At 39.7% G+C, this 23561-nt stretch overlaps 1 protein-coding gene and 1 long non-coding RNA gene across 3 annotated transcripts in view; both read left to right on the forward strand.

Moving 5' to 3' along the window:
• The first annotated feature begins 6744 nt into the window (after window positions 1–6744).
• lrp5 (low density lipoprotein receptor-related protein 5) overlaps window positions 6745–23561 on the forward strand; it is a 107719-nt gene continuing 90902 nt past the window's right edge. Inside the window, exon 1 of one of the 2 annotated variants that reach the window (XM_069532458.1) lies at window positions 6745–7052. In XM_069532458.1, the coding sequence (XP_069388559.1) occupies window positions 6968–7052 (85 nt within the window). In that variant the 5' untranslated portion in view covers window positions 6745–6967. The remainder of the gene's footprint in view (window positions 7053–23561) is intronic. The other variant, XM_069532459.1, reaches the window with a different exon arrangement.
• On the forward strand, window positions 14713–21443 carry LOC138411770 (uncharacterized). Its single transcript, XR_011244264.1, has 3 exons — window positions 14713–18027; window positions 18213–18293; window positions 18641–21443. It is a non-coding gene; the product is annotated as an uncharacterized lncRNA (long non-coding RNA).

A 23561-nucleotide genomic window follows, 5' to 3' on the forward strand; every position in this document is an offset into this window, starting at 1 on the left:
TACCTGTAACATCAGTCCTTCACAATCAAGTTGAGGGTGTGTGAAAAACATGAAATGCTTTTTCAGTGGGTTTTCCGCAGAGCTGAGACCATATTAGCTCCACCGTCTGTAATGACAGCATGAACCTTGATGGTAGTTATCCATTTATCAGATATTTTTCTGATGTGTTCAGATATATTGTCTGCTGGGTGCTGTATAGCTACATGTACCACTTAAAGAGTGCAAGCCTGCATATCCCAATCCTGGTCAATAACCCTGTCCTCTGCTCTCCCCACCTTCACCCAGTATGTGAAATGCCACACCAGAGACAATAAAACTTTGGACCTACTGTATGCATACACCTCACCTCAGCTAAGGACAGCTACAGGAGGAAACTGGAGAAGCGGCTGGAGCAGAACAACACCAGGGATGTCTGGAGAGGGCTGCAGAACATCGCAGGCCATGGAAAAGGAGTGGGGAGAAACCAAGCCAGCGGGGACAAGGACTGGGCAGATGAGCTGAATCTGTTTTTCAACAGATTTGTTTCTGCCTCCCCTCCCTCTCTCACATGGAATACAGGACGGTCATCAGGGACTTGTCAGCTGGAGTGAGCTAAACCAGCTTCAGCTTAACACCAGCAAGACGAAGGAGACGATGATAAACATCCAGAGGAAAGCTTCCCACTTCACACCGGTGAACATCCAGGGATCGGACATAGAGGTGGTGGAGAGCTACACATTCCTGGGTGTTCACCTCAACAATAAACTGGACTGGACTGACAACAGCCATGCTCTATACAAGAAGGGCCAGAGTAGCCTCCACCTGCTGAGGAGACTGAGGTCCTTCGGAGTGTGCAGGGCTCTCCTCAGGACTTTCTATGACTCTTTGGTGGCCTCAGCTATCTTTTATGCTGTGGTCTGCTGGAGCTCTATCCTGGAATGTCCTCTGGACTCCATAGAGGAAGTGGGGGAGAGAAGGATGTTAACTAAACTGACATCCATCATGGACTACACCTCTCACCCCCTACATGACACTGTGGGGTCCCTGAGCAGCTCCTTCAGCTGCAGACTGTTACACCCACTACTTATATTATGGTCACTTTATATTACAATACTTTTTATATCATGCCACTCTTTTATCCTCAGTACCTTTTTGCACATTGTCTGTTTGCAGGTTGATTGTTTTCTTTTTATTGTGTAGGTTACAGATATTTCTGTCAGTTTTTTTCTGTGTTATTGCCTTTTGGACTTCAAAGGAGAAGTTAGTTTTTTTTCAACCTGGTCCTTATTTCCAGCATATGGTATGTAGATCTACTCATCCATAAAGGTTTGGAGTAACTTGGAGACCTTCGGATGCTTTTAGATCCACACGCGATCAGTGTATATCCATACAATGCAAGGGTTCGGGGCATCCACAATACAGCCTCTAAATAACACATTATCTGCCGCGAAACTATGAATCGCCGGCACTAGTCCCCTGTGAGTCCAAGTTGCTTTGTTTACATCCCGGGCTTTCACTGGGGTGACGTCACCGAGGCGCGCAGCCGCAGCAGTGTAAACCAACACAGCTGACGATCAGCTTTGTTTGTTTACACGGAGTTTGCTGCTGCTAGTTTTGTGCAACATGGCAGAATACTTATCATGTGCTTTACAGTACAGTATTCTTTTAAAGCAGCTATGTCCTCGTGCTCGGGCGTATTCACCCGGTTAAAGGCTAGCTAACTTCAGCGTGCTAACGAGCAGCCTCGGAGCTACTTAGCGAACCGATTTGTTGATTAAACAGGAAGACAACTCACTTTCTGTTCGCTAAGCTAATGCTGGCTCCGAGACTCACAGGGGACTAGTCCTGGCGATTCATAGTAAATAAAGAGTTTCGCTGCAGATAATGCGTTATTTAGAGGCTGTATTGTGGATGCCCTCACCCTTGCGTTGTATGGATATACGCTGATCGCGTGTGGATCTAAAAGCGTCCGAAGGACTCCAAGTTACTCCAAGTTACTCCAAACCTTTATGGGTGAGTAGATCTACGTACCATATGCTAGAAATAAGGACCAGGTTGAAAAAAAACGAACTTCTCCTTTAATTTCTGTAGTGTATACTACACTTTCTTTCTGCTGCTGTATCAAGTAAATTTCCCCGTTGTGGAATGAATAAAGTATATCTTATCTAATCTAACATGTCCTATCACAGTCAAATAAGCTTCAGTTGTCCTTGCTGCCCACATATTGCTTGTTAAAACCATATTGCTTGCTGATTCAATGGAGTCTTTCAGTGTTGTTTTGACTTGTTCATGTAGCGTTGGAGTTTCACTCGACATTAAGGATTTCCCACCAGGGATTTGATATCGAGGATCCACGGCCTTCAAAAAATGCCAGAAACCTGCATCCTCCACACAGTTACTGCTGTGATTTTACGTACACTCCTCCTTGATGAAACAGCACTGTTCTGACTACTGACTGTGGCAGTGGTGCAGTGGTCCCTGGAGAAGTGGGTATGCTCTAAATTTTTGCCCTTTTTTAACGCAGCCCAGAAAAATGCCCTGTTTTAGAAACAGTGACATGTAAGACTACTCTATTTAGTTTACCCAAAAATCCATCAGTAGTATTTGCTGATTGTCACATAATTTCTGCTGATCTCAGGGAGGAAGGATTATGAAATTACTAAACGAATACTAGCCCACAGACTAGTGAGATTGAACCATTGACACCTATTCTCTCACTTGGCAAGTCAGTATTTTTTTTTGTAAACTGTTTCTTTGAACAGCTGATTTGCAACAGATAGCCTGGGCCAGAGTGTGCCACTATTATAAAATTAACATGACTTGATCAGGAGCAGTTTTTAGGTATTACTGGTCACATCATTGAACGTGTCACAGGTGGGCACATGGCTGTTTGGATCAATGGTAGGGGTGGGATGGCATGGCTGGGTCCCCATTGGCCAGTTGTCAGCAGGTTGGGGCGTGAATGACATAGATTCTATATGTATCTGTAACAGTAGGATAGTAAGAGTCCTAAGAGTAAGTTGCAGGCGCGATAGTAAGCGAGTTAAAAAAAAACACATTACAGGCAGAGTAGCGTGGTTCGTGGCTTCACCATCCTCGGAAAAAAATGGGTAATTTGGCTTGCAGATACTACTGAAACGGCATCAGAGTCTCCAACTCTTTTTATTCTTCAGAGATAGCATCAGAGTGATCACTCTCACTGCACTATCTCTGCGCATCTTAAGCGTTCCTTTATCTCTGTTTCTTCAGCTAGCTCTGTATTTATCTAGTTAAGCTCAGACAAGATATACAGAGATAAATTCATAGTGTTGCTGAGATATTTTTCTGATAGCTTCTGCCTTGGAAAATATTTGTCTGTAAGTAGTATATTTAAGCAATCTAATGTTAGAAACTTTTTGATGGAGCTAGTTATCAGCATTGCTCTGTTAGCAGTTAGCACAGTAGCTAGCTTTTTTTGCTAATTGATTGTGACTGCTGTTTTTGATAGTCAGGCTGTGCTTTGATACAGAAAGGGCAATTTATATTTTTGTAGTGACAGTTTTTGTATAATACTTACCTTTTATGTGAATATGGTCATGTTTTTATACTTAACTATGTTTTTTTCTCTGTAATGTTTCAGTTTTAAAACACAAAATCAAACCCAGTAAAATGCAAGCAAAGGCAAGCCTTGTGTATTTAATGGAAGATTTTGGATGTCATCTGGCTGTCTAGCTTTGCTCAAGATTACGTGCTGCAAGGGCAGTACATGCACAGTGTTGGAATATATTATTAAAAACTATGAATGACCCAGCTCTGCAACTCTGCTGTTTAATGGTATATGAACGTAATTTGCTGCAAGTTGTTTTATATCTTTTTCAGTTGAATAATCTGCTTCAGTTCACTACTTCATGTCTGCATCATCATTTTCCAGTCTCCAATATGTCCATATACATGGGAAGTCGGTTGTGAAATGTCCCTCCAGGGTTACTGTAGGGATGGGTAAGACTTGAGTTTCTGAATTGTTTAGTTCTCTATATAAGCTGTGAGTTTTTGCATGCCATCCTTTTCGTCTGCTATAATTGCTATAATTAGGAGAGGTAAATGCACCATTAAAGATGCAGCGTGGTGAGTGGTGAGTACTCTGTCCCAGTAAAACTTTGTCCTCTCACTGTCAGTGCCCAGCACATCTGATTCTCATCTTGAAGGTGTTGATAAGGAAGATTGTGATAATGTATTTTATGTTATCATGTTGATGGGTATGAAGGATGACAAAAATTCAAACATAAGAAAGAAAGAAATTGGGGGGAATGGGGAAATGTCAAGTTCAAGTGGGTATCCCAGGACCAATCTGACCCTCCTTAATAGTCTATCCAACTGCCTGTCAGCCGCTGAGATGGCATGATTAGTCCGGTGTATTGTTCAGGTGAACACCTATACTTATAAGAAGTCACTGTCTCAATCTCCATTCAGGGATGTTCATCGGTGTCCAGGAGGAGTGTCTGCACCAAATCCACCACCAGTTTTTAGGTTTTCATTGTGTTGATCTGGACTCCGCCGGTCCACAAAGTCCTGCATGAGAGGAGATTTCAGAGAACTACTGCAGGTGACAGTGAGTTGAAAGAGAAGTCTGCAGTGTAGAAGGTGAAGAGGAACAGAGCCAGAACTGTTCCTTGCTGTGTCCCTGGACAGCCGACACACAGTACTGGGTCCTTAGATACTGGGGTCGGTTGGTTACATTTTCCAGTATCCTGGATGAGAGGTGGCTGTCTACTGCAGCATACTCCAGTCTGTCCCCCAGAAGGGCTGGTCGAATGGAATCCACCCCAATGCCAGGCTGATAGGCAAACTGCAACAGGTCCATCAATGGTCTCACCAGGGGGGAGAGATAATTTAGGACAAGCCACTCCAGGGTCTTCATCAGGTGGAGTGTTAGTGCCAGTGGATGTAGTCCATAATGCAGTGTGTGTGACTGTTGGGTTCCCAAACAGTTGATTTGTTAGAGTCCTTCACAGCGATAGTCGGACCACTTCTTCGCGTTACACCTGTGTGCTTGTGCACAAAGACTGTTTGTCAACAGGCAGGAGATAATCCAGGTCACATAGAAGCACTGCAGTACAAATGAAGTGTTCCTAACCTGTTATAAATTATGTGGCTAAATCATATACAAACCTTTCTGCATCCCTCGATCTAAAGTTTGTAAATGACTTGCAAATCTACAAATGTACATTAATGTTTTGTAAATTATTAGTTAATCATTTACTAAAGGCTTATAAAATGACTTATAACTGAATGTTATTATAAAGTGTTACCCTATTCTTTAATAGAGACGTGCTCTAAGTTACACCATCTATCATTTTCAAACACTGCCAGCCCTCCTCCTTTCCTCTTATCGCTCTCCACTGTCCTGTCAGCCTTTATCAGCTGGAATCCGTACAATTAAGGGATTGTAAATGGTAAATGGTAAATGGTTGTATTTATATAGCGCTTTTCTAGTCTTGAAGACCACTCAAAGTGCTTTACACTACAGTTTTCCATTCACCATTGTATCAGGGGTTGCTGCAGTTAGCAATGTCTTTGTCAACAGCATGGTGCTACACTGAAGGGAAAAGGACCTTCACCACAGGGGAGCGCAGGTAGAGGAGCAGGAACACTTGCAGTTAAACATACCACCCACCTACCCAATCTCCTGGTTCAAGGCCACTGATCCCTACAGAGCATCACTGCTGAAGGTCCTTGAGATTCCCTGTACTTCTATCTTGACGACACTAACCCTGAACTTAACCATCACAACGAAATGCTTAACCCTAACCACAACCCTTACCCTAACCTTTTAGCTCAACCTAATTCTAACCCTAAAGCTGATATCTGGACAGGAACACACACGCACACTTCTTTTGGACTTTCTCTGCAGGGGCTGTATGTAAGAATGCAGATATTCCAGTGAGATCCTCTGTAGTTTCTGTTGAATTTCTCCACATGGCCTCCTAGAACAAAGTCAGAAGAAACTCCAGAGGAGCCAATGTGAGTACTTAGCAGGAGATCCTCCACAGGATTTACCACAAGCAAGTGGAGGTGTTGATGATTCTAATGTGCGACAGCATAAGAACAACATACAAAAAACAAGAAGAAAACAAATATATCCAGACACAAAATGTCAAGAGAGCTTTTAATGATAAGAGCTGACACCTGTGTCGATGTGCTATAAACAAAAAGCATGGGATCTCCATAGCAGACTTCTTACACAATGGCCTGCCTCTGCCTGCTGCACCAACCCTCGCCTCAGTCCTCTGGAGACTTTGTTGCTGTTGTTACCACATCTGAGCGGAGAATCTCCCCCTGCATTGTTCATGTGTGAAAGGCAACCTCTGAAGAAAGTCCAGATTTTTTAATACCTTATATAATATTTATTATTATTGTTTTTATTGTAATTATTCAACAGTATTGTATTTATTCAAACATCTGTAAAGTCAACATGGGACAACTATTGCTCTCCCCAATCTGCTGCCTACTTCCCCTTCTTGTTGTTTCTGGTTTTTATCATCCATGTCTTGCTGCAAAACCAATCCACCCTCGGGATGAATTAGGTTGAGATTCATTGATTTTAGTGGGAGGTCCGCTGAAAATCCAGGTATAAAATTACATGAATATGGTCGTTGTGTCTGTTTAAAAAAAGTGTATGAAACAAGGTATGTATGACATTAACACTAAACTGGAATCTTGGAAATTGAGAAAAAAATCTGTTCGCCTTGTGTTGGATGACGTCATACCACGTCCGCCTGCCCCTTCTCTCCGTGCGCGAGCTTGACTGTCCAAAGTATAAAGTACTGCGAGTGCCTCAACAGGGAAAAAGTGCAGTCGACAGAGAAGCGTACGCATACTCACACACTTAATCGGATACACATTTCGCTGTACAACAGAACACTGACTCATATATGTTCATGGACACACGGAAAGTGGACCTCTCTACAACGTCATTAAAGAGTAAACAGTCGAGAATGAAGCGGGACTTATGGATATAAAGCTTAGAGGAACTGAAATGGGCGGTCTGCTGTTGCTGTTGCTGCTCCGGAGCTGCCTGCTGTCGGTGGTTTACGGTAAGTTCACTTTTTGTTAACGTTTATTCTGAGGGAATAAAGAGTGTGGAGCCACCAGGGTGAACACGATAAGAACATTGTAGTTAACGTGTTGTGCTTCAAATGGGTTTTGGTGCTCGCCTCTCCACACTGAGGCAAAGTGCAGCTAGCTGTTATATTTGTTCTGAAGGTTTTCATGTCCCAAGGGTAGAACAACAACTCGTAGTTGCAGTGAATATCTTTAAACTTTACGTTGGTGTGTTTCTCGCAGCTGAATAAACCTATTGTAGACAAACTGTTTTGTACCGCAGCTTTAGCTCAGTGGTGTGTTTATTTGCTGGAGCATAAAATAAGTTTGAAAAGAGCCTGGGCTGTTTTATCTCGGGCCTCGGCAGCTCTAGACGATTCCTGCTTGGTGTCGGGTGTCAGGACTCTGCTCCAGTGTGAAGTAGATGAAGAAGGAATGTTTATTTCTGAAAGAAAATGCTGATGGGCATACTAGACATTTTGTGCCTCTGGATCAGTGTCTTTATCAGCCTTTCTTTCTCCTCTGGTTGATTGTTCGCCCAACTGCACCAGTCTGAAGCGGAGCTTCGACACGTCTGAAGACAAGATAATTTTCTGCAGGAATCTTTAAACCTAAGCTCAATGAGTGTGAGCCGAATATGTACAGTGCTGGATTGCATATGAGCCAATGAATTGCATATGCACATAAGTGTATATTGCACATTTAAATTAGTTAAACCTAAAACTAAAATTAAATTTGAATAACGGTGCGCACAACTAGTTTTCATAAGAATATCGTGGGTTACAGTAAGTTTAGCTAAACAGGCAGATACATATATTTCTATCAGGTCTACTTCCTGATCATGTCCTCACTAACATTTAGGTCCAAAAGTCATAAATCAAACTGGACCAATGTGTGCCAATGTGTACTGGTTAAATAAATAAAGCCGAAACAGTTAACCTGGGAATGATTAACTGGTGGAAATTTCATTATAAACCAAAACAATTTTCAACATGTTTAAATGGTGAAGACTGACATACCTAGACCAATCTAAAATTAAATTTGTATAATCCTCTAACAGGTGAATCTAAGAAAAGCAGCAGATATATGTTCATAGAGGTGACTGTTAAACATAAAGTGGGACTGGATGCATTGCCAGCTTTTTTGTCCTCTTGTAGCTTTTCTTTGATCAGATATTTGTCATGATTTTTTTCAACTTCTACTTAGATTATTGTTTCAATGTATGCCCCCTTCTTTGCTCTCAGTGTATTCATACATATAGCATTATTTTCTACGTGTGTTACATATGTATAATGGGTGTATTTTTGCACTGGTGGCACACTTAAGCCATTTTCAGACATGACCTCCGTGCAAAATCTGGAGTTTACCTGCAGTTTGCCTTTCACACATGCGTTCACAGAAGCATTAAATCCTCTGCATTGCTTGCAGTGAATCTAGTGGGGGATCCCCTGCTGTGTCTCTACATTGACAGACTTTATAGGAGGTCAGGCAGAGGATCTGTGGGCTCCAGTGCATGTCTGAAAGCAGCTTTGGTGACATTGTGTTGCAGTTTATTTTCACGTTGATTAGCTCAAAATATATTTAATAGAAATTTCATTGAAGTGAACTATATCTTGTCCTTTTGTTAAGAATACTGACACATTTATTTACACATTACTCATATCACCATAAAAACACACCACCAAACATTGTAGCTCATTTTGTACACAAGTAGCATTAGTATTAATATTATTATTGACATTAAAGTATGCTAATAAGCTAAAGGGCCCATATTGTGTAAAATACATTTTCTGGGCTTTTACTATCCATAATTACTTGAAGGGGGTCAGTAGGTATCCTCAAAGTATAAAAACAGACACTCCACTGACTTTTTCACTCAGTCCTTTAAAAGAAATATGTCTTTGAAAACAACTTGTTTCCTACTTCCGAGGTAGTATGATGTCAGATACTTCTGCACTGTTCTCTCAGCCCAACCCAGCCAGTACCAGTCCAGCCTCTGAACCCACCAACCCCGCTCCCACCACCACCTCTCGTCCCCTCCACACTGAACTGAAGCCAAGCAGACATGTTGCTACCACAGGCAAACCACAACAAACAACACTAAAGAAAAACTGCAGTGTGGAGGGATGCAAGGAAGAGAATGTGTGTGTGCACATTCCTCAAAAGAATGTTACTATTTGAAATTAGCGGTTACACATTATTTTATCTGATGTGCCCAGAGTTTTTTGGTTTGCTCGGCTCATTTCACCACAGACTCTCAAACTACAACATCTCAAGGATACAGCCTTTTCACACTGCACACCCTGGTTCAAGATCATCAACCTGTAAGTAAACAAATGAATGATGTGTTGTATTTCACAGAGAGAAGCGGTGGACAATACACTCTTTACTCGTTGCTAATGCTAGTGCTATCGCGTCGCTAACAGTTAGCAATGCGCTAGCACACAGCAGCCTCACTCAGAACATGTTGTGAACCTCAAAAATAAGACACGTAACGTTATGTACTGTCACGTTGTTGGTAATCACTGATCTCTTTCCTAATGTTGTATTTTACTGCTGTTTACATGACAGTATGACACAGTTCATGAGGATCACATTTGTGTGGTGACTGCACAGCATTCACAATGATTCTGACTTGAATCAAGCAGCCTGTGTCACACTGCGAATGTGCATGTTTGGTAGGTAGCATCATAAAGGTAACAGGAACTGTGGCTCATTTATTTAACAAAAGATAAACGATTAAAGTCCTTCAATGTGGTTGTTAGAATAACTCCCTATAATAATCCCCCCTACAGTAATAATAATAAGTAATGCACAAGGCTGCTTCTTTGTATTGACTTTACAGTTTATAAATCCTCACCTGGTCCGTTACATTTCTTTTTATCTGCAAGAGACATCACATTTGATTCCTTGTGAACCAATGTAAATGTTTCACAGTGCTCCAACTAAAATTTCACAGTCGCTTCGCTCCGTCGAATGTCTGTTTTCAAATTCTCAGTTTTCTCTCTATTTTCTTCTTATTTTCTTCTTCTGACAATGATTACTTGACAGTAAAACCCATCAGTGATCTGAATTTATCATCTAGGGCAGCAGAGCTCCATCTGATTGGACAAATATATTGACATGAATTGACAGAATGTGAATGCGTGTTGCATGAAAAACCATTTATCGCGGTTTTTGCCGTATTTCTGTTAAATCAGTATATTTTCAGGGATCACAACTGTGCTTCATGCAATAAGAACACATTATGTGTGTCATCAGTTCTCTGTAACAGGCTAATAATACATATTAAGGAAATAATTTTATGTTCTTTTTTTCTCTGAAGTTCAACATCACTTCAAATTAGAGGGTCCTGAAGGATATGGAGAAGTGTTGTCCTATGTTTGTCTCAAAGAATGTCATCTTCATTTTCATTCACAAGGTGCAAGATCCTTTTCTGTTTGTCATGAGTTGATTCTCTCTGTATGTGCCCTGTGTTTTGTTGAACTGGTGTTCTCAGTTCAGCAATTTACACAGATTTCCTTGTTTTTCAGGTTGTACGTCCCTGCAATGCACTTCAATGAAAATGCAGATCACCCAAAAGCAACCAGCTCTTCAGAGAAACCCATCAATATAATCAAATATCAGAAGGCAAAGAAGGGCCACTGCACAGCTAACCAGTGAAAACAGGGCAAGATTGGCACAGACATGTCACTTTTTTTTTAAGGTGAAATACTTTTTGCAATTTTTTTATTATTACATTTTCTACATTTAGATGATAGTCTTCTAAGCACCACAATATGTGATTGTTGCAGGTTGCTCTGTTATGGTTTATTTTCTGTGATAAAGTAATTTTCTACTGAAAACAAGTGCCTCAAATGTCATAAATTGATATCAACATGTCTAATAACCAGTTGTAAATATGCATTTCAATTTCTATACAAATTAAGTTGTATTATGATCTGTGAAATCATTACTAGCTTACAGGTATAGTCTGAGCCTCAAGGCCTATAGTCAGCCCAATAAATGTGTGCATTTTGAAGAGAGAGGACAGTTAAGCCCACAGTTTCTAATAATGCTCTGACATAATAAAATAAGACTCTTTGGTACCACAATGTAAAGACTTTGGCTACAGTGAAGATTATTTGATAATCTACACTGAGGATTATTTAATGATCTACAGTGAAGCTTATTTGATGATCTACCTTGTGTGTCTCCCTGCAGCACATTCTCTATTGTCATCATGGCACCACAGCTGCCCCTATAGAGGAAAAAGTGATGACAACAATAGGAAACTACGTAACCACGCGATTATACACAAATCTGCCTTATGTTTTCAACCTTTTAAAGCAACTGGTATCATATCAAATATAGTGATTTCTAACTAAGCATTTTTTTACATGAACTGAGCTTTCAAACCGAACGTTATTTGGAACTGAGTAAACTATTTCTACCTGCAGCAGTGATGTAGGGTTACTCTGTTTTGGGACTCTAACTGTACTGTAACTCAGGACTGTAACCTAGAAGTTATTCCTACATTGGCTGAATGTCCTGCTAAAACTTGAACAAACATGATATGGTGTAGCTTACCATTCATAATAACGTGACTCTCAGCTGTGGTTGTTGCTTTTCTTGTTTACTAGAGAGTTGTCAATGTTCCAAAATGAGACCGGTGATAGGCCTGGTCGCGTGTCACCGGTCAAGTGCAGTCAGCCAATCAGCAGGCTCTACCGTTCTATCCATGTGTCTCCAACAGGTTTCAGCTGATAGGCCTGGTCGCTCGTCACTCAGAGTGCAGTCAGCCAATCAGAGGAGGAGTTCATAAATAATTAATGAAGCAGGCGAAAACAATAACAAAGTAATAATTTTGGGACTACTCCTGGTGAGAAACCCATCATCGATCACATGTTTGGTGAAACCAATGGCTGCAGACAGGACAGTCACTATTCTGTGGATCATTTCTGTCCTAGAGAGTCAACTGATTATGTGCTAGTTAGCTAACCAGGCAATCAGTTTAAACAGACAGGCAGAGCTTGAATTTACCTCCTTAACTCCTTTCTGACAACTGCAGACCATAAGCTACATCTCTTTACATATTTCTTTATCAAACACCCTCCATTTCACACTTCTGTACCTTCTACCAGAGGGCACATGAGTCACATGATATCCATGCTAACTTATAGTGCTGTTGACTAGATTTTTGTGGAACATACTCAATGTCCCAGATAAACCATTTCACCCTATTTGAAAAACTTCAAGGCAGTAGTGGGAGATGTGTGGTGGTAGAGTCACACTGTTTTCAAGATCCTGGCCATTGCATTTCCTCTCCCAGTCCAAAGAGGTATGTTCCTACAGTTACCACGAGGGGCAGCTGTGGCTCAGGGGAAGGGATGTTGGGATTATACTGTAGTTTTTACAATTCTTACGGTTCTCGTGATGTTATCAAACCGCGATAACATCATGAGAACCGTAAGAATTGTAAAAACTACGATATCTATGTCTAACTCGCAAGAGGCATATTTCACTTAATTTGTGTGTGCGCTGCGCAATCTCTTGCTAGTCATATTTTTAGTGCGCGAGCCATTAAAACTGGATCAAGTTAATGATAATAATAAATATTTTAGTTCATAAGCTATATTATTAGCTTTATATTGCTTGCTGTGAGTCTTTTTTCTTCTATAGCATCAATAATTGTGAAAATCGTGATATATCCTCTGACAATAACGGTGGCACCAAAGTGGTTGTCCTCTAACCAGAAGGTTTGGCGGTTCGATCCCATTCTTTCCCCTCAGGTTCTGGGATCATAAATAAGTTACACAATTATTTTATATAATGAACTGCTCATATTGATGAATTTAGCAAACACGATCACTAGAAGTTTCACAGTACAATTTAGTTGGAGGGGGCGGAGCAAAATTTCAGAGAGTCGCCTCACTCCGTTGAATGTCTGTTTTCTCTCTTTTTTCTAGTTCACACTTCAGAAGTTCATAATTCAGTTCATCGTTATTTTTTAAAATTTTGAATAAGTTCACGGTTCTAAAAATGATCTAGTTCACGTTCATTTGTTCCGTTTTTTATTGGGATGGTTATGATGTAAATGACAAACTTATAATCATGTGTTTAGTTTTAAATGGTGTCAGATGATAAATCCAGATCCTCCACTCACCTTAGCACTGAGTCCTGACTGTGTATATTAAATCTTGTGTTGTACTGAGCACACACAAAATGTTTACTTGTCATTTTTCATGATTTTTAAATGTAGCCTCATAAACTCTGGAGTGAATCAAATGAACACTAAGTTACATCATGTACTGATCATGTCCAGATGACTAGTGGTGAGTATAAGTGAAAAACCAACCTTCTAATCATTGAGCAGTTGTGGAGCAGAGAGAAACTCTGTATTTGTTTCCACTGTTTTTCAACAAAAGAGAGTGTGAGTGACGATAGTTCACAGAAAAATGAAAAGGATTTCTGGGTTTTATTAAAACGCCAACATTTAGAACAATAAAGAGAAGAACACTAAAGAACATGTTGGATTTGACATCAAATAAAACTACTTAAACAAAAATAACCAAAAAAATAGGAAAGAAATTAGGGTGTGTGTGTGTGTCTCCCACAGTCCCAATGCCCAGAGTTGTATATTTAAAAAGGCTGGTTCAGTCTCCCTTCCAAGCCCATCAGAGTTCACTTCAATCCAGTTCCAACATGAAAAACAGACAACAAAAAATTATATTTTCTGGGTTTTATCGCAGATCTTCATTAACAAACAACTCAGTAAAGTAAACAGAAAGAGAATATGTACAGGGCACTCACGATACTGTCTATGGTCAAGTTGGTCAGTCAGTTGGGGATAAACTGGCTGGCAGCTCCAGGGAACCTCCTGTGGTTAAAATTTATCTCGAGCTGTGAAATAAAGACTTTTTCACACCGGAGTTGTCTTTGGGTCTTTAATAGAGCTCTGCTGAGGGTTTCACACTTGAATAGTGAAAGAAGAAGGTTTATATAGAGTGTGATAACCAGGAAACATAAGAGACAGAATAAACACTGAAGCCACCTGTAGTCTAGTTGACACAGGAAAAGGTCTGCCTTTGCTTCTGCAAGAAACAGGATGTTTGCTAAAAGCACAGATAAGGGTCAACAAGAGGATCATGAACTTTGAGGCTACATCAATCAAGTGACAGCAACACTCAGAGCATTTGTTAGTTAAAGTTAAAAAGAAAAAAAGGAGCTGTCTAATTTTGAATCATCTGTCTGCACGTACATCAGACATTTCCTCTTCTGCGAGCACAACTGTATTTCTATATGAGGAGTTATTGTTGAACACAGCACACAAGCATTGATCAGACAAAGGAAAGAGTTCAAGCAAAGTTCATATGTGAATTTTCCATTACACTCCATAGGAAATAAAGTGCCCACCTAACTCTGACCCCTGATTTCGTCCTGACTCTTATTTCAGAGCCGAGGCATCTGCTCCAGAGCTGCATGTTGTCGCTGCTAGGAAGTAGATGCCTCGTCTCTTAAGTTGGGGAAATCATCATTTGGATTGTTTATTTTTGTTTTATCTGTTTTTCGTTGTTTGAACTGGGGGAGACTGAAACGGACTTTGTATATAAACAGATTGAAGTCTAGACGTTGAAACTGTGGGAGACACGCACACACACCCTCACCACACATCCTTATCTCTTCCTACATATTTTTGTTAACGCAGTTTTATATGAAGTCAAGTCTCACATGTTCTTTAGTGTTCTTCTCTTTAATGTACTAAATGTTGGTGTTATTAAAACCCAGAAATATTCTCTCCGCCAAAAAAACAGGCTTAAAACAGGGATCTGAACCATGGACTTGGCGTATCGGTTTTTAAGAGAATGATTATTAAATGGTATAGATATTACTGTACTCTTAAAGGGATATAGTATGTACTCTATTATGCTGATGAAGGGGTGGCTGAAGTGTTTGAGTCCACAAAATACTTTTGGAGTTTCAAGGGTAAACAGTGTTGCAGCCGAATCCAATAAAATTGATGAAACCCATTACCATGTCTTCAAATGTAAAAAAAACCAACAGAAAATAATAATAGTAATAATAATGCCTCCATACTGCTCCTGTGGTGTCATCCAACTGTCCGTAACCCCTGTATTCAAATTGACTCAAAACAGCATTATTTATACCTTGTTTTAAGCCTAAATTTCCACTATCGGCAGTACCGATGCTAGATCATTGACAGTTTTTTACATCAATGAATCATGCCGGAGAATGAGAGAGAATAGAGAGAGAGCTGAGAATTGCTAGACGGCTCCATCAAATCTTGCTCTGCCTCCTCCATACTAAATTCTACTGTGAAACTTCTAGTGATCACATTTGTCCCGAGTCAAATTCATTAAATTGAGCAGTTGATTACACAAAAGTATTGTATAGCTTATTTATGATTAATTATTATAGTCCCAGAATCTGAGGGGAATGTAAAAGCGCACACAGACACTGACTCCGCTGCTCTCTCTCTCTCTTTCTCTCTCAGCTGACATTTCTGACTTGCTACAGTTTAAAAAGTTTAACATGAGATTTGTTTGTCACCACAATATCAACACTGATCATCACATAATGAGTTAAATTTTTCTTCAGAGCAGCGCATGTATTCATCATTTTCTCTTATTTAACTCAGATAAAACAGAGGTTCTAATACTTGGCCCTAAACACCCTAGAGATACATTATCTGATGATATAGCTGTGCTAGATGACATTGCCAATGAAACGGTCAGGATTTTGTCCTTTGTCCCGTGATTCTTACATAAATTTCTAGGACTGCATTCTGGCACTTGCAAAATATCTCGAAAAATCAGACATGTTCTGAAGATGCAGAAAAACTAGTCCATGCATTTGTCACATTCAGACTTGATAATTGTATTTCCTTATTATCATGCTCTAGCAGTAAGTCGTTAAAGACCCTGCAGCTTGTCCAAAGTGCTGTAGCGCGTGGTCTGACAGGAACCAGGAAAAGAGACCACATATCTCCTATATTAGCTCACTACACTGGCTTCCAGTTAAATCTAGAATATAATTTCCTCCCCCTCACCTACAAGGCCATTAATAATATGGCACCATCATACCTTAAAGAGCTCATAGTACCATATCACCCTACTAGAGCACTGCACTCCCAGAATTCATTCGGCCATGCTCCATTTGAACTTTCTGTCACGATTTAGCACTGTATGAACAGAAATGTCAGTATTAACATCATACCAGCAAAAGTGACAAAATCTACTCACCCACTCATTGTTTGATGACCTGTCTTTTATCATTGGATAGTAATCCACCAGTCGCTTTGCCATGGCATTCACCTCATATTTGGTGGGATATCTGGAGTCCTCTGTGGCTCTTGCGATGGAGATCATGTTAGTCATAGTGTTTCTTATGAGTCGACAGAAGAGCTCCTTGGATAGGGTCACATTGTGCTCAGTCCCCAGCCGTTTCTGTTCAAAGTAGGAGCGTCGCACCTGTTCAAGCTCACTGTCTGTGAAGACTATGTATCCTTTTGGTTTGGTTTGACATAGTCACAAATTTAGAAGTATTGGCCTCCTCTTTTGAAAGGTCAGTGCCTCCAGTGGGGGGTGATTGCTGAATTTCGGGAGCAGTATCCACCTAAAACACATTTACACAAACATTTATTGAGTAACTTTATCATAGTATGTTCCTGCTTGTTAGTTTAAGCATTATCATTTTGGGGATTAAAAAAACACTTTTTTATTTTATATCCACTATTGAAATGGACTCAAAACAGAAATGTCAAAAATAATGACATATTTGTGTATATGAACCAGATTTAAACTGTGATATTGGAAAAATGTTGTACTGTTAAACAGTTCTATTGTACTGTGAAAGACAAACCTGACCTTTTCATCTTTATTTACAACAAGCCAAATAGCCTGGCGCTTCAAGACATTTTCAGGACCAGGAAAGAGGTCTTTGATTAAGTAATCCTCTCCAATATTAGCAGCTGGAATATAGAACAGTTAGAATCAGGGCCAAGAAACAAAGGTTATCATTGAATTCCCTCAGATTTGAACATAGCAGGTGAGGATATTTTGCCAACACCCCTTGTACAATAAGCACTGTTTGGACATTTTACAAATGTTTCCTATTTTTACTTCAAGAGCAGTTAGCAGTGGTTGCCAAGGTAACAAACACAGAGTCAGTGGCAAGACTTGAACCGGGGTCCTGTGCGCGTAAAAGAGCTCCAACGGCTCTAGCTCCTACCTGGGCATGTGCACTGCTTAATCTATTAACCCTTAGCATTTTACAACAAGGTGTTGCTTTTTTTCAGCATTTACAGCCCCTATTATTAACAAAATGGACCCAAAGCTTAATTAGACTTAACCTAGTTCTAGATGGAAATCATAATGCAACACCAGCCGGTTTTTTTATGTAGATTAGCTGCTAAACTTTAGCCCATTAGCCGCAAATCCACAAATCATATAGATAGGTAAACAACCCCAGCACTACATAAAAGTAACCCTTGTAGCATACCTCTGAGTGTGGCAATTGCAACCTTGTGCAGTTTGTCCATCTTTTGACTCTGATATCCCCAGTCGACGTTTGAGAATAATACATTTCGAGCAGCAGCAGGTGACCTCCGGAGTAGCTGCGACAAGCGTAGGGAGAAAAAAAAAAAAGAAGCGCGACAGGGTGGATTGTACCATCTTCCAAGAGGGAGTGGGGGTGGGCACTCAGCCTAAATTAGTTTATTTTGCATTTATACAAATTATATTCATCTAAATAAGTTCATATTACTTCATATTTATTAAAATTGAGTCACACACAGCAAGTCCGGAAGCCTCTTCAGCGGTGAATGCGTGGGCATACAGGACAGCTGATGCGACGGTGGAAAACAGAGAGCATCAAACGGATGAAGCAGTGGTGGAAAACAGGGTGCAAGATGTAATGACTGTTGGGTCATGTCCTGCTGTAGACGGTTCTGCATCATGTCAGTCAGAGGTAAGTCTGTTGTTTCCTTCAGTACACAGCTAAGCTTTATTATCAATCTTTTTGTTTATGTCTCTCCATTTCAAAACAAATCTCAACTGGATTGTCATAAAATGCTATTTTATCACTGCATATCAGTGTTTGTGGCAACAGTGTGTTTTATTATACATCTTTCTTTCCCTTTTTTTTTTTTTAAGGATGTCATCAGGCGTAACACTCTGACCATACATGCTACTGCTATTATGTTGACAGCAAGAGAAAAACACCATCTTTCACAGGTTTGTCTACATACAACATTATTACATTCATTTCATCTGTGGCTCTGTTGATTATCTGCATGTCAAATCCAAGTCAGTTTACAGTTACCTTATTAGTCTCCCTTAGCTGCAACTTAACTTGTATCTATCCATGAGATTTGATTTTTAATAATGCCTTGTATTTGCTCTCTGCTATCTAGTTAGGATAATTTCATATTTTGAATTTACTTTTAATAATGCCTTATCAATTCATTGAAAATCATCATTGTGTTGATGTTACTCTTATTAATATTTTTATTGTGTGCTAAATAATTTTAAAACTGGACTGTTTGGATTTAATTTGCTCTTCTTTCTTGACTGTTTTTCAGAGAGGTGTGAATGATGTCTTGGCAGCAATGCAGCAATATCAAGCCCTGTTGGTGACTATTCTGAGGTGTCAGCTACAAACTGTATTCCAGCAACATCAAGGAAGTGAACTTGAAAAGGAAGCGATGGCAGTATTCAACCGGATTGAGGATCAATTTTCCTCTGTTGCAACAACATACAGGCAGGACATTGTGATTAAGGAAGATTTCAATTTTGTGGAGTCAGAGGTTTCTGTTGGGTATACTGCCTGCTTGAAGAAAAAAGGGACAAAAAGGGTCCTCTCCACAATAACCAAATGTTTTCATTACGTACAGTACCTCTGATTAAAAGTTATTGTCCCATCCAAAAGTTTTAGAAATGATAGATCAGCTGCAAAAATACAGAAGTGGTGGTTATCTGCATCACATCATAGATCAGCTCATGAAATCACACCCTTTATTTTCAGCCCGGCCCTCTGCTTTACAGATAGTTTGTCAGTTACTCAGACGAAATTGAAACCTGCAATCAACTTGAATACGTTGCTAAAGTTTTATTATACATTAAGACACATTGATCCAAAATATAGATCAAAACTGGCTACAATTCGTCTACTTGCTATTGCAAAGAAGAGAGAGTTGTCTGATTGTGGAGTGGATGGAATTTTGGGCCGGTTGTATGAGGACTTGGAAATGCTATATGATGATGTTAATATTCAAACTGCGAATGGTGAACATTAAATATTTGGAGCATTAGTTTCAATATGTGGAGACACCTTAGCACAACATGAGCTTTGTGGATTTAAGAGGGCGTTGGTTTCGCCTATAGTAAGTGCCGGCAGTGTGAGTGTTCGTTTGGGGACATGCAAATGTATTTTGACGAAGACAACTTTGAGCTAAGGACACTAGAAAGCCATGTTCCACAGTGTAGTGACATTGAGAAGGCAAATACCGAGTATCTTAGAAACAGTTTAAAGACTACATTTGGCATTAACAGAAGAAGCAAGGTGGTAGAATTTCTGGCCTTTAACTTGATTGAACAAACACCTCAGGATGTGATGCATATAATTCTTGAAGGCATTGCTCTATTCGAAATAAAGTGTGTTAAAACAGTTAGTTCTTTTAGGTCAACTAGACTTGGATGTTCTCAATACTGCAATAACTGGATTTCCCTACTCTCCACTTGATGTCAGAGACAAACCAAGCCCTATAGCTTACAGCACATGAGCTTCAAGCTATAGCTGATAATAAATTGAAGCAATCCTCAGGCCAAATGATTGTTCTACTAAAGATATTGACATTTCTTATTGATAAAGCTAAAGATACTGAATTAGTGTTGTCACTGGTACCAACATGTATTTCGATACTTTTTGGTATTTTTTGGTACTTTTCGGTACTTTTCCAAATAAAAAGAGAACACAAAAAATGACATTATTGACTTTATTTCAATAGAAAATCTTAGAACTATAACATTATGCATCAGTAAATAAAATAAAATACCACAAAGACAGGCTTCCATTTTTTCCAGCGCTACTTTTGTGGAGAGTGAAGGGGGCTGGCGTTGCTTGCTTTTAGCGCTGAATGTGGCTTTTTTTCATGGGTATATAAGTTATTTCCTGTCGTTCTCTGAACTCCTTGTGGAGGTCTGGGTGCTTGTCCTTCAAGTGTTTTGTCAAGTTAGAAGTGTTTCCACCCTTGGCCACACATGTTTTGTAACACCGTTTGCACAGTGGTGCATCGGTGTTAATGGTTTCACCGTGCTCATTTTTTTACAAGCTGAAGTACTTCCATGTAGCACTTCGCGCACCTGGTTTATCTACGAGTTGCGGCGTGGTGATGGTTGCAGCAGCTGCCATTCTCTCTCTGCTCCTGTCTCTCTCTCTCTTTCTTTCCTTTATCTCTCTCTGACGCCAGACTCCTGCTCCTTTTGCTGCTCCGCGCTGCTCGCTCACTCGCTCGCCTGCTTCCCCCGGCTTGCTCACTTCAGCTCAAACTACAACGCGGTGACGTAAAAAAAAAAAGGAAAAAGATATCCAAGCACTGTATAGTACCATTTTGAATGCATCAGTACCCCGGTACCAATTTAGTAACGATATACCAAACAACCCTATTCTGAATACTACAAAATAATTCTTGAACTCATAGAAATTATTAAAATTTTGTTTGCTCCTGTCATTGGTCTACAGACAATTAGCAAGTTGAAAAGAGTAATTGAACAGCATTTAAAACATATGAAAAGTCTTTTCCCTGATAACAACATTACCCCAAAAATGCATTATTTGATTCATGCTCCATCGCAGATAAAACTCCTGGGACCAATGGTCCGTCACATGTGCATGAGATTTCAATCAAAACATTGTTTTTTCAAACAGTGGGCTTCAAAACTAAATTTTCGAAACGTTTGCAGGTCTTTAATAAGGAATAATCAAATGTATGAATGTTGTCAAAATGTAAGTCATTTTGAACACCCAATTTTTTTTAACGACTGTGCATTGGGACCAACTTCAGAAATATGCAACATGTCGTATTTGAAAGAAAAAACAAAGGCTTTCCTTGGAACTGATGACATAGACAATGCAGTGTCTTTTAAATGGATTAAGCTAAATGGTAATAAATAGAGGTGGGTGCAATTCATTGATGAGGCAATGCATCGCGATGCTTCATGTGATGATTTGGCATCAATTAATTAACGTCGATGCTTAATAAAAAAAAAACGATTGAAGTGCTTTGCCACAAGGCCTGAACAAAAAACTAGTAACCGGAGCCTTAAAGCGCACGCCGCCCGGGCTGTTTAGTGCAGGGGTGTATACGGCCCGCAACTCAACAAACTACAATAAATAAAAAATCAAGAAAAAGATGATAGACAGCCATTCGTTTTCTGAGAAAAAACAGACGGCTTGTGTTTTTCAGAGTCAACGTCAGGGTCAGTGAATACAGCATGTTGATGTACGTGTCATTGCATTGGGCCGGAGTGATTGACATGGTTGACAAGTGATGCACCATGGCGACTGTCAAGAAAAGGAAGGTGGATGCAGAATTCCGCGTATTCCAGGAAAAGTCAGTGTGCCTAGTTGAAAACTGGCAGTGATGAAAAAGGCAAATCTCGAGCGCCATTACAGCTCGAATCATGCTAACCTCGGCGAGTTGAGAGGACGAATGCGTTTGGATAAAGATAACGCTCTTGGTCGGAGTTTGGGTTCTCAACAAGCAGCTTTCACGCGACCACAGACTGACAGAGAGAATATTACGCGTGCAAGTTTTGTGGTGAGTGAATTAATAAACATGAAGCTGAAGCCTCATGCCGAACAAGAACAAGAGTTTGCCTCGTAGCCGCCGCGGAGCTGCTCGCACCCGACAAAGTGATATGGTTTCAAAGCTGCCAGCTGACATCAGACGCCTCGCCAAAGAGAAACAGTTCCAGCCTCACATTAGGTGAGTCTGACATGCGTAGAAATGCAGCAATCATGAGGCTTAGTAACACAGTGGTTATACACTTTTTTTTGCATCGCTAGGTATGTGTTCATAATAGTATGGCCCTCGGAGGACTTTATAAAAATTTAAATGGCCCTTGATATGAAAAAGGTTCCCCAACCCTGTTTTAGAGGAACTGAGTTAATTGATAGGCTATTTATTTACAAATGTAGCCACAGATGAAGACAAACTCAATCTTGTATGGAAAAAAGCATTAAAAATCACAATAATCGAAGAATCGTGGCACCAATAATCAAATCATTATAATCGAAGAATTGAAGCTCCCATAATCGAAATCGAATCAAATCGTGAGGTACCCTTGTTGGAACACCCCTAGTAATAAATATATACAGGAGAAGACATTACTTGTAACTGCTGTTAATTCCAATGATTTACCTGAGTTTGGACTTGTGAGCAATATCTATGTAATTAACTCATCATTATATAGTTTTGAGTTGCAATGGCATACTACTGTTTGCTATGATGGAAATTACATGGAATATACAATAGAGATTCCAAACATGGCACAAGCAACTGAACTCATAGCATCTGATAATCTGGTAGATTTCACTCCACATTATAGTTTTACTCACAAGGATGTGAAATACTCTGTATGTCCCTACAAAATATTACCTGGGAGATGTGCTTGGGCTACACAGAGCCTCATCTGATGGACTGTAAAAGGTGCACTGTTTAATGTGTTTGCCACAAACTGTGCTTCTTGACTGTCAATTTTGTTGTTTCATGATTCCTCCTTCTTTAGATGAGGAATCAATTAGCAGTCAAATGCCGATGCTGCAGGATACTGCATGTTCTTTTGTGAATTAGGATGCAATTGAGTCAAGGGTCATATCATTTTGGCCGTTTTTTCATTTTTTGTTTATGGGCCATGCAGTTTTCATTCAGCATGGTTATTTGTATTATGTTGTGTGTTGTATAGACCAGTCTGATGTCGTCTTTATATGTTACATATGAAGCAGCAGGTTCTGCCCTGCAATGAAAATAATAATAATAATTAAAAAAAAAACTTTAATTGTCCTTGTTTCATGGCATTCTTAAATTGAGAAGTTGTGCAAATGGTCTTACTCTTAAAATAAGGCAAATAATCTTGTTACTGCACTGGGTTTTGTGAAAATTTTTTATACTCTGTTTGTGGTTCATTCTAACTCAAAATTAGCTGGTATATCTTATCAAGAAAAAGTAAAGCATACTTTCTTAAAATGAGAACATTTTTCTAATCAAAACATGCTTGACAAGATAAATATTCTTTTTGGACAACAAATAAGACTTATTTTCTTGATACAAGGCTTTTTTTACTTTCTTGAAATTGCTTTTTTGCAGTGTAGGCTGAGATATGATTGGCTTCATAATGGCTAAAAACAGTAGAAATGTTAAAAAGGCAGAAGAAAATGGGCAGCTATACACTGGAACCTGACAGCCAAAGAAAATTCATGAAGCAATGGTAACATAGCTGAAG

Source organism: Paralichthys olivaceus, chromosome 10, assembly GCF_024713975.1.
Source record: "Paralichthys olivaceus isolate ysfri-2021 chromosome 10, ASM2471397v2, whole genome shotgun sequence".
In the NCBI taxonomy this organism is placed as follows: domain Eukaryota; kingdom Metazoa; phylum Chordata; class Actinopteri; order Pleuronectiformes; family Paralichthyidae; genus Paralichthys; species Paralichthys olivaceus.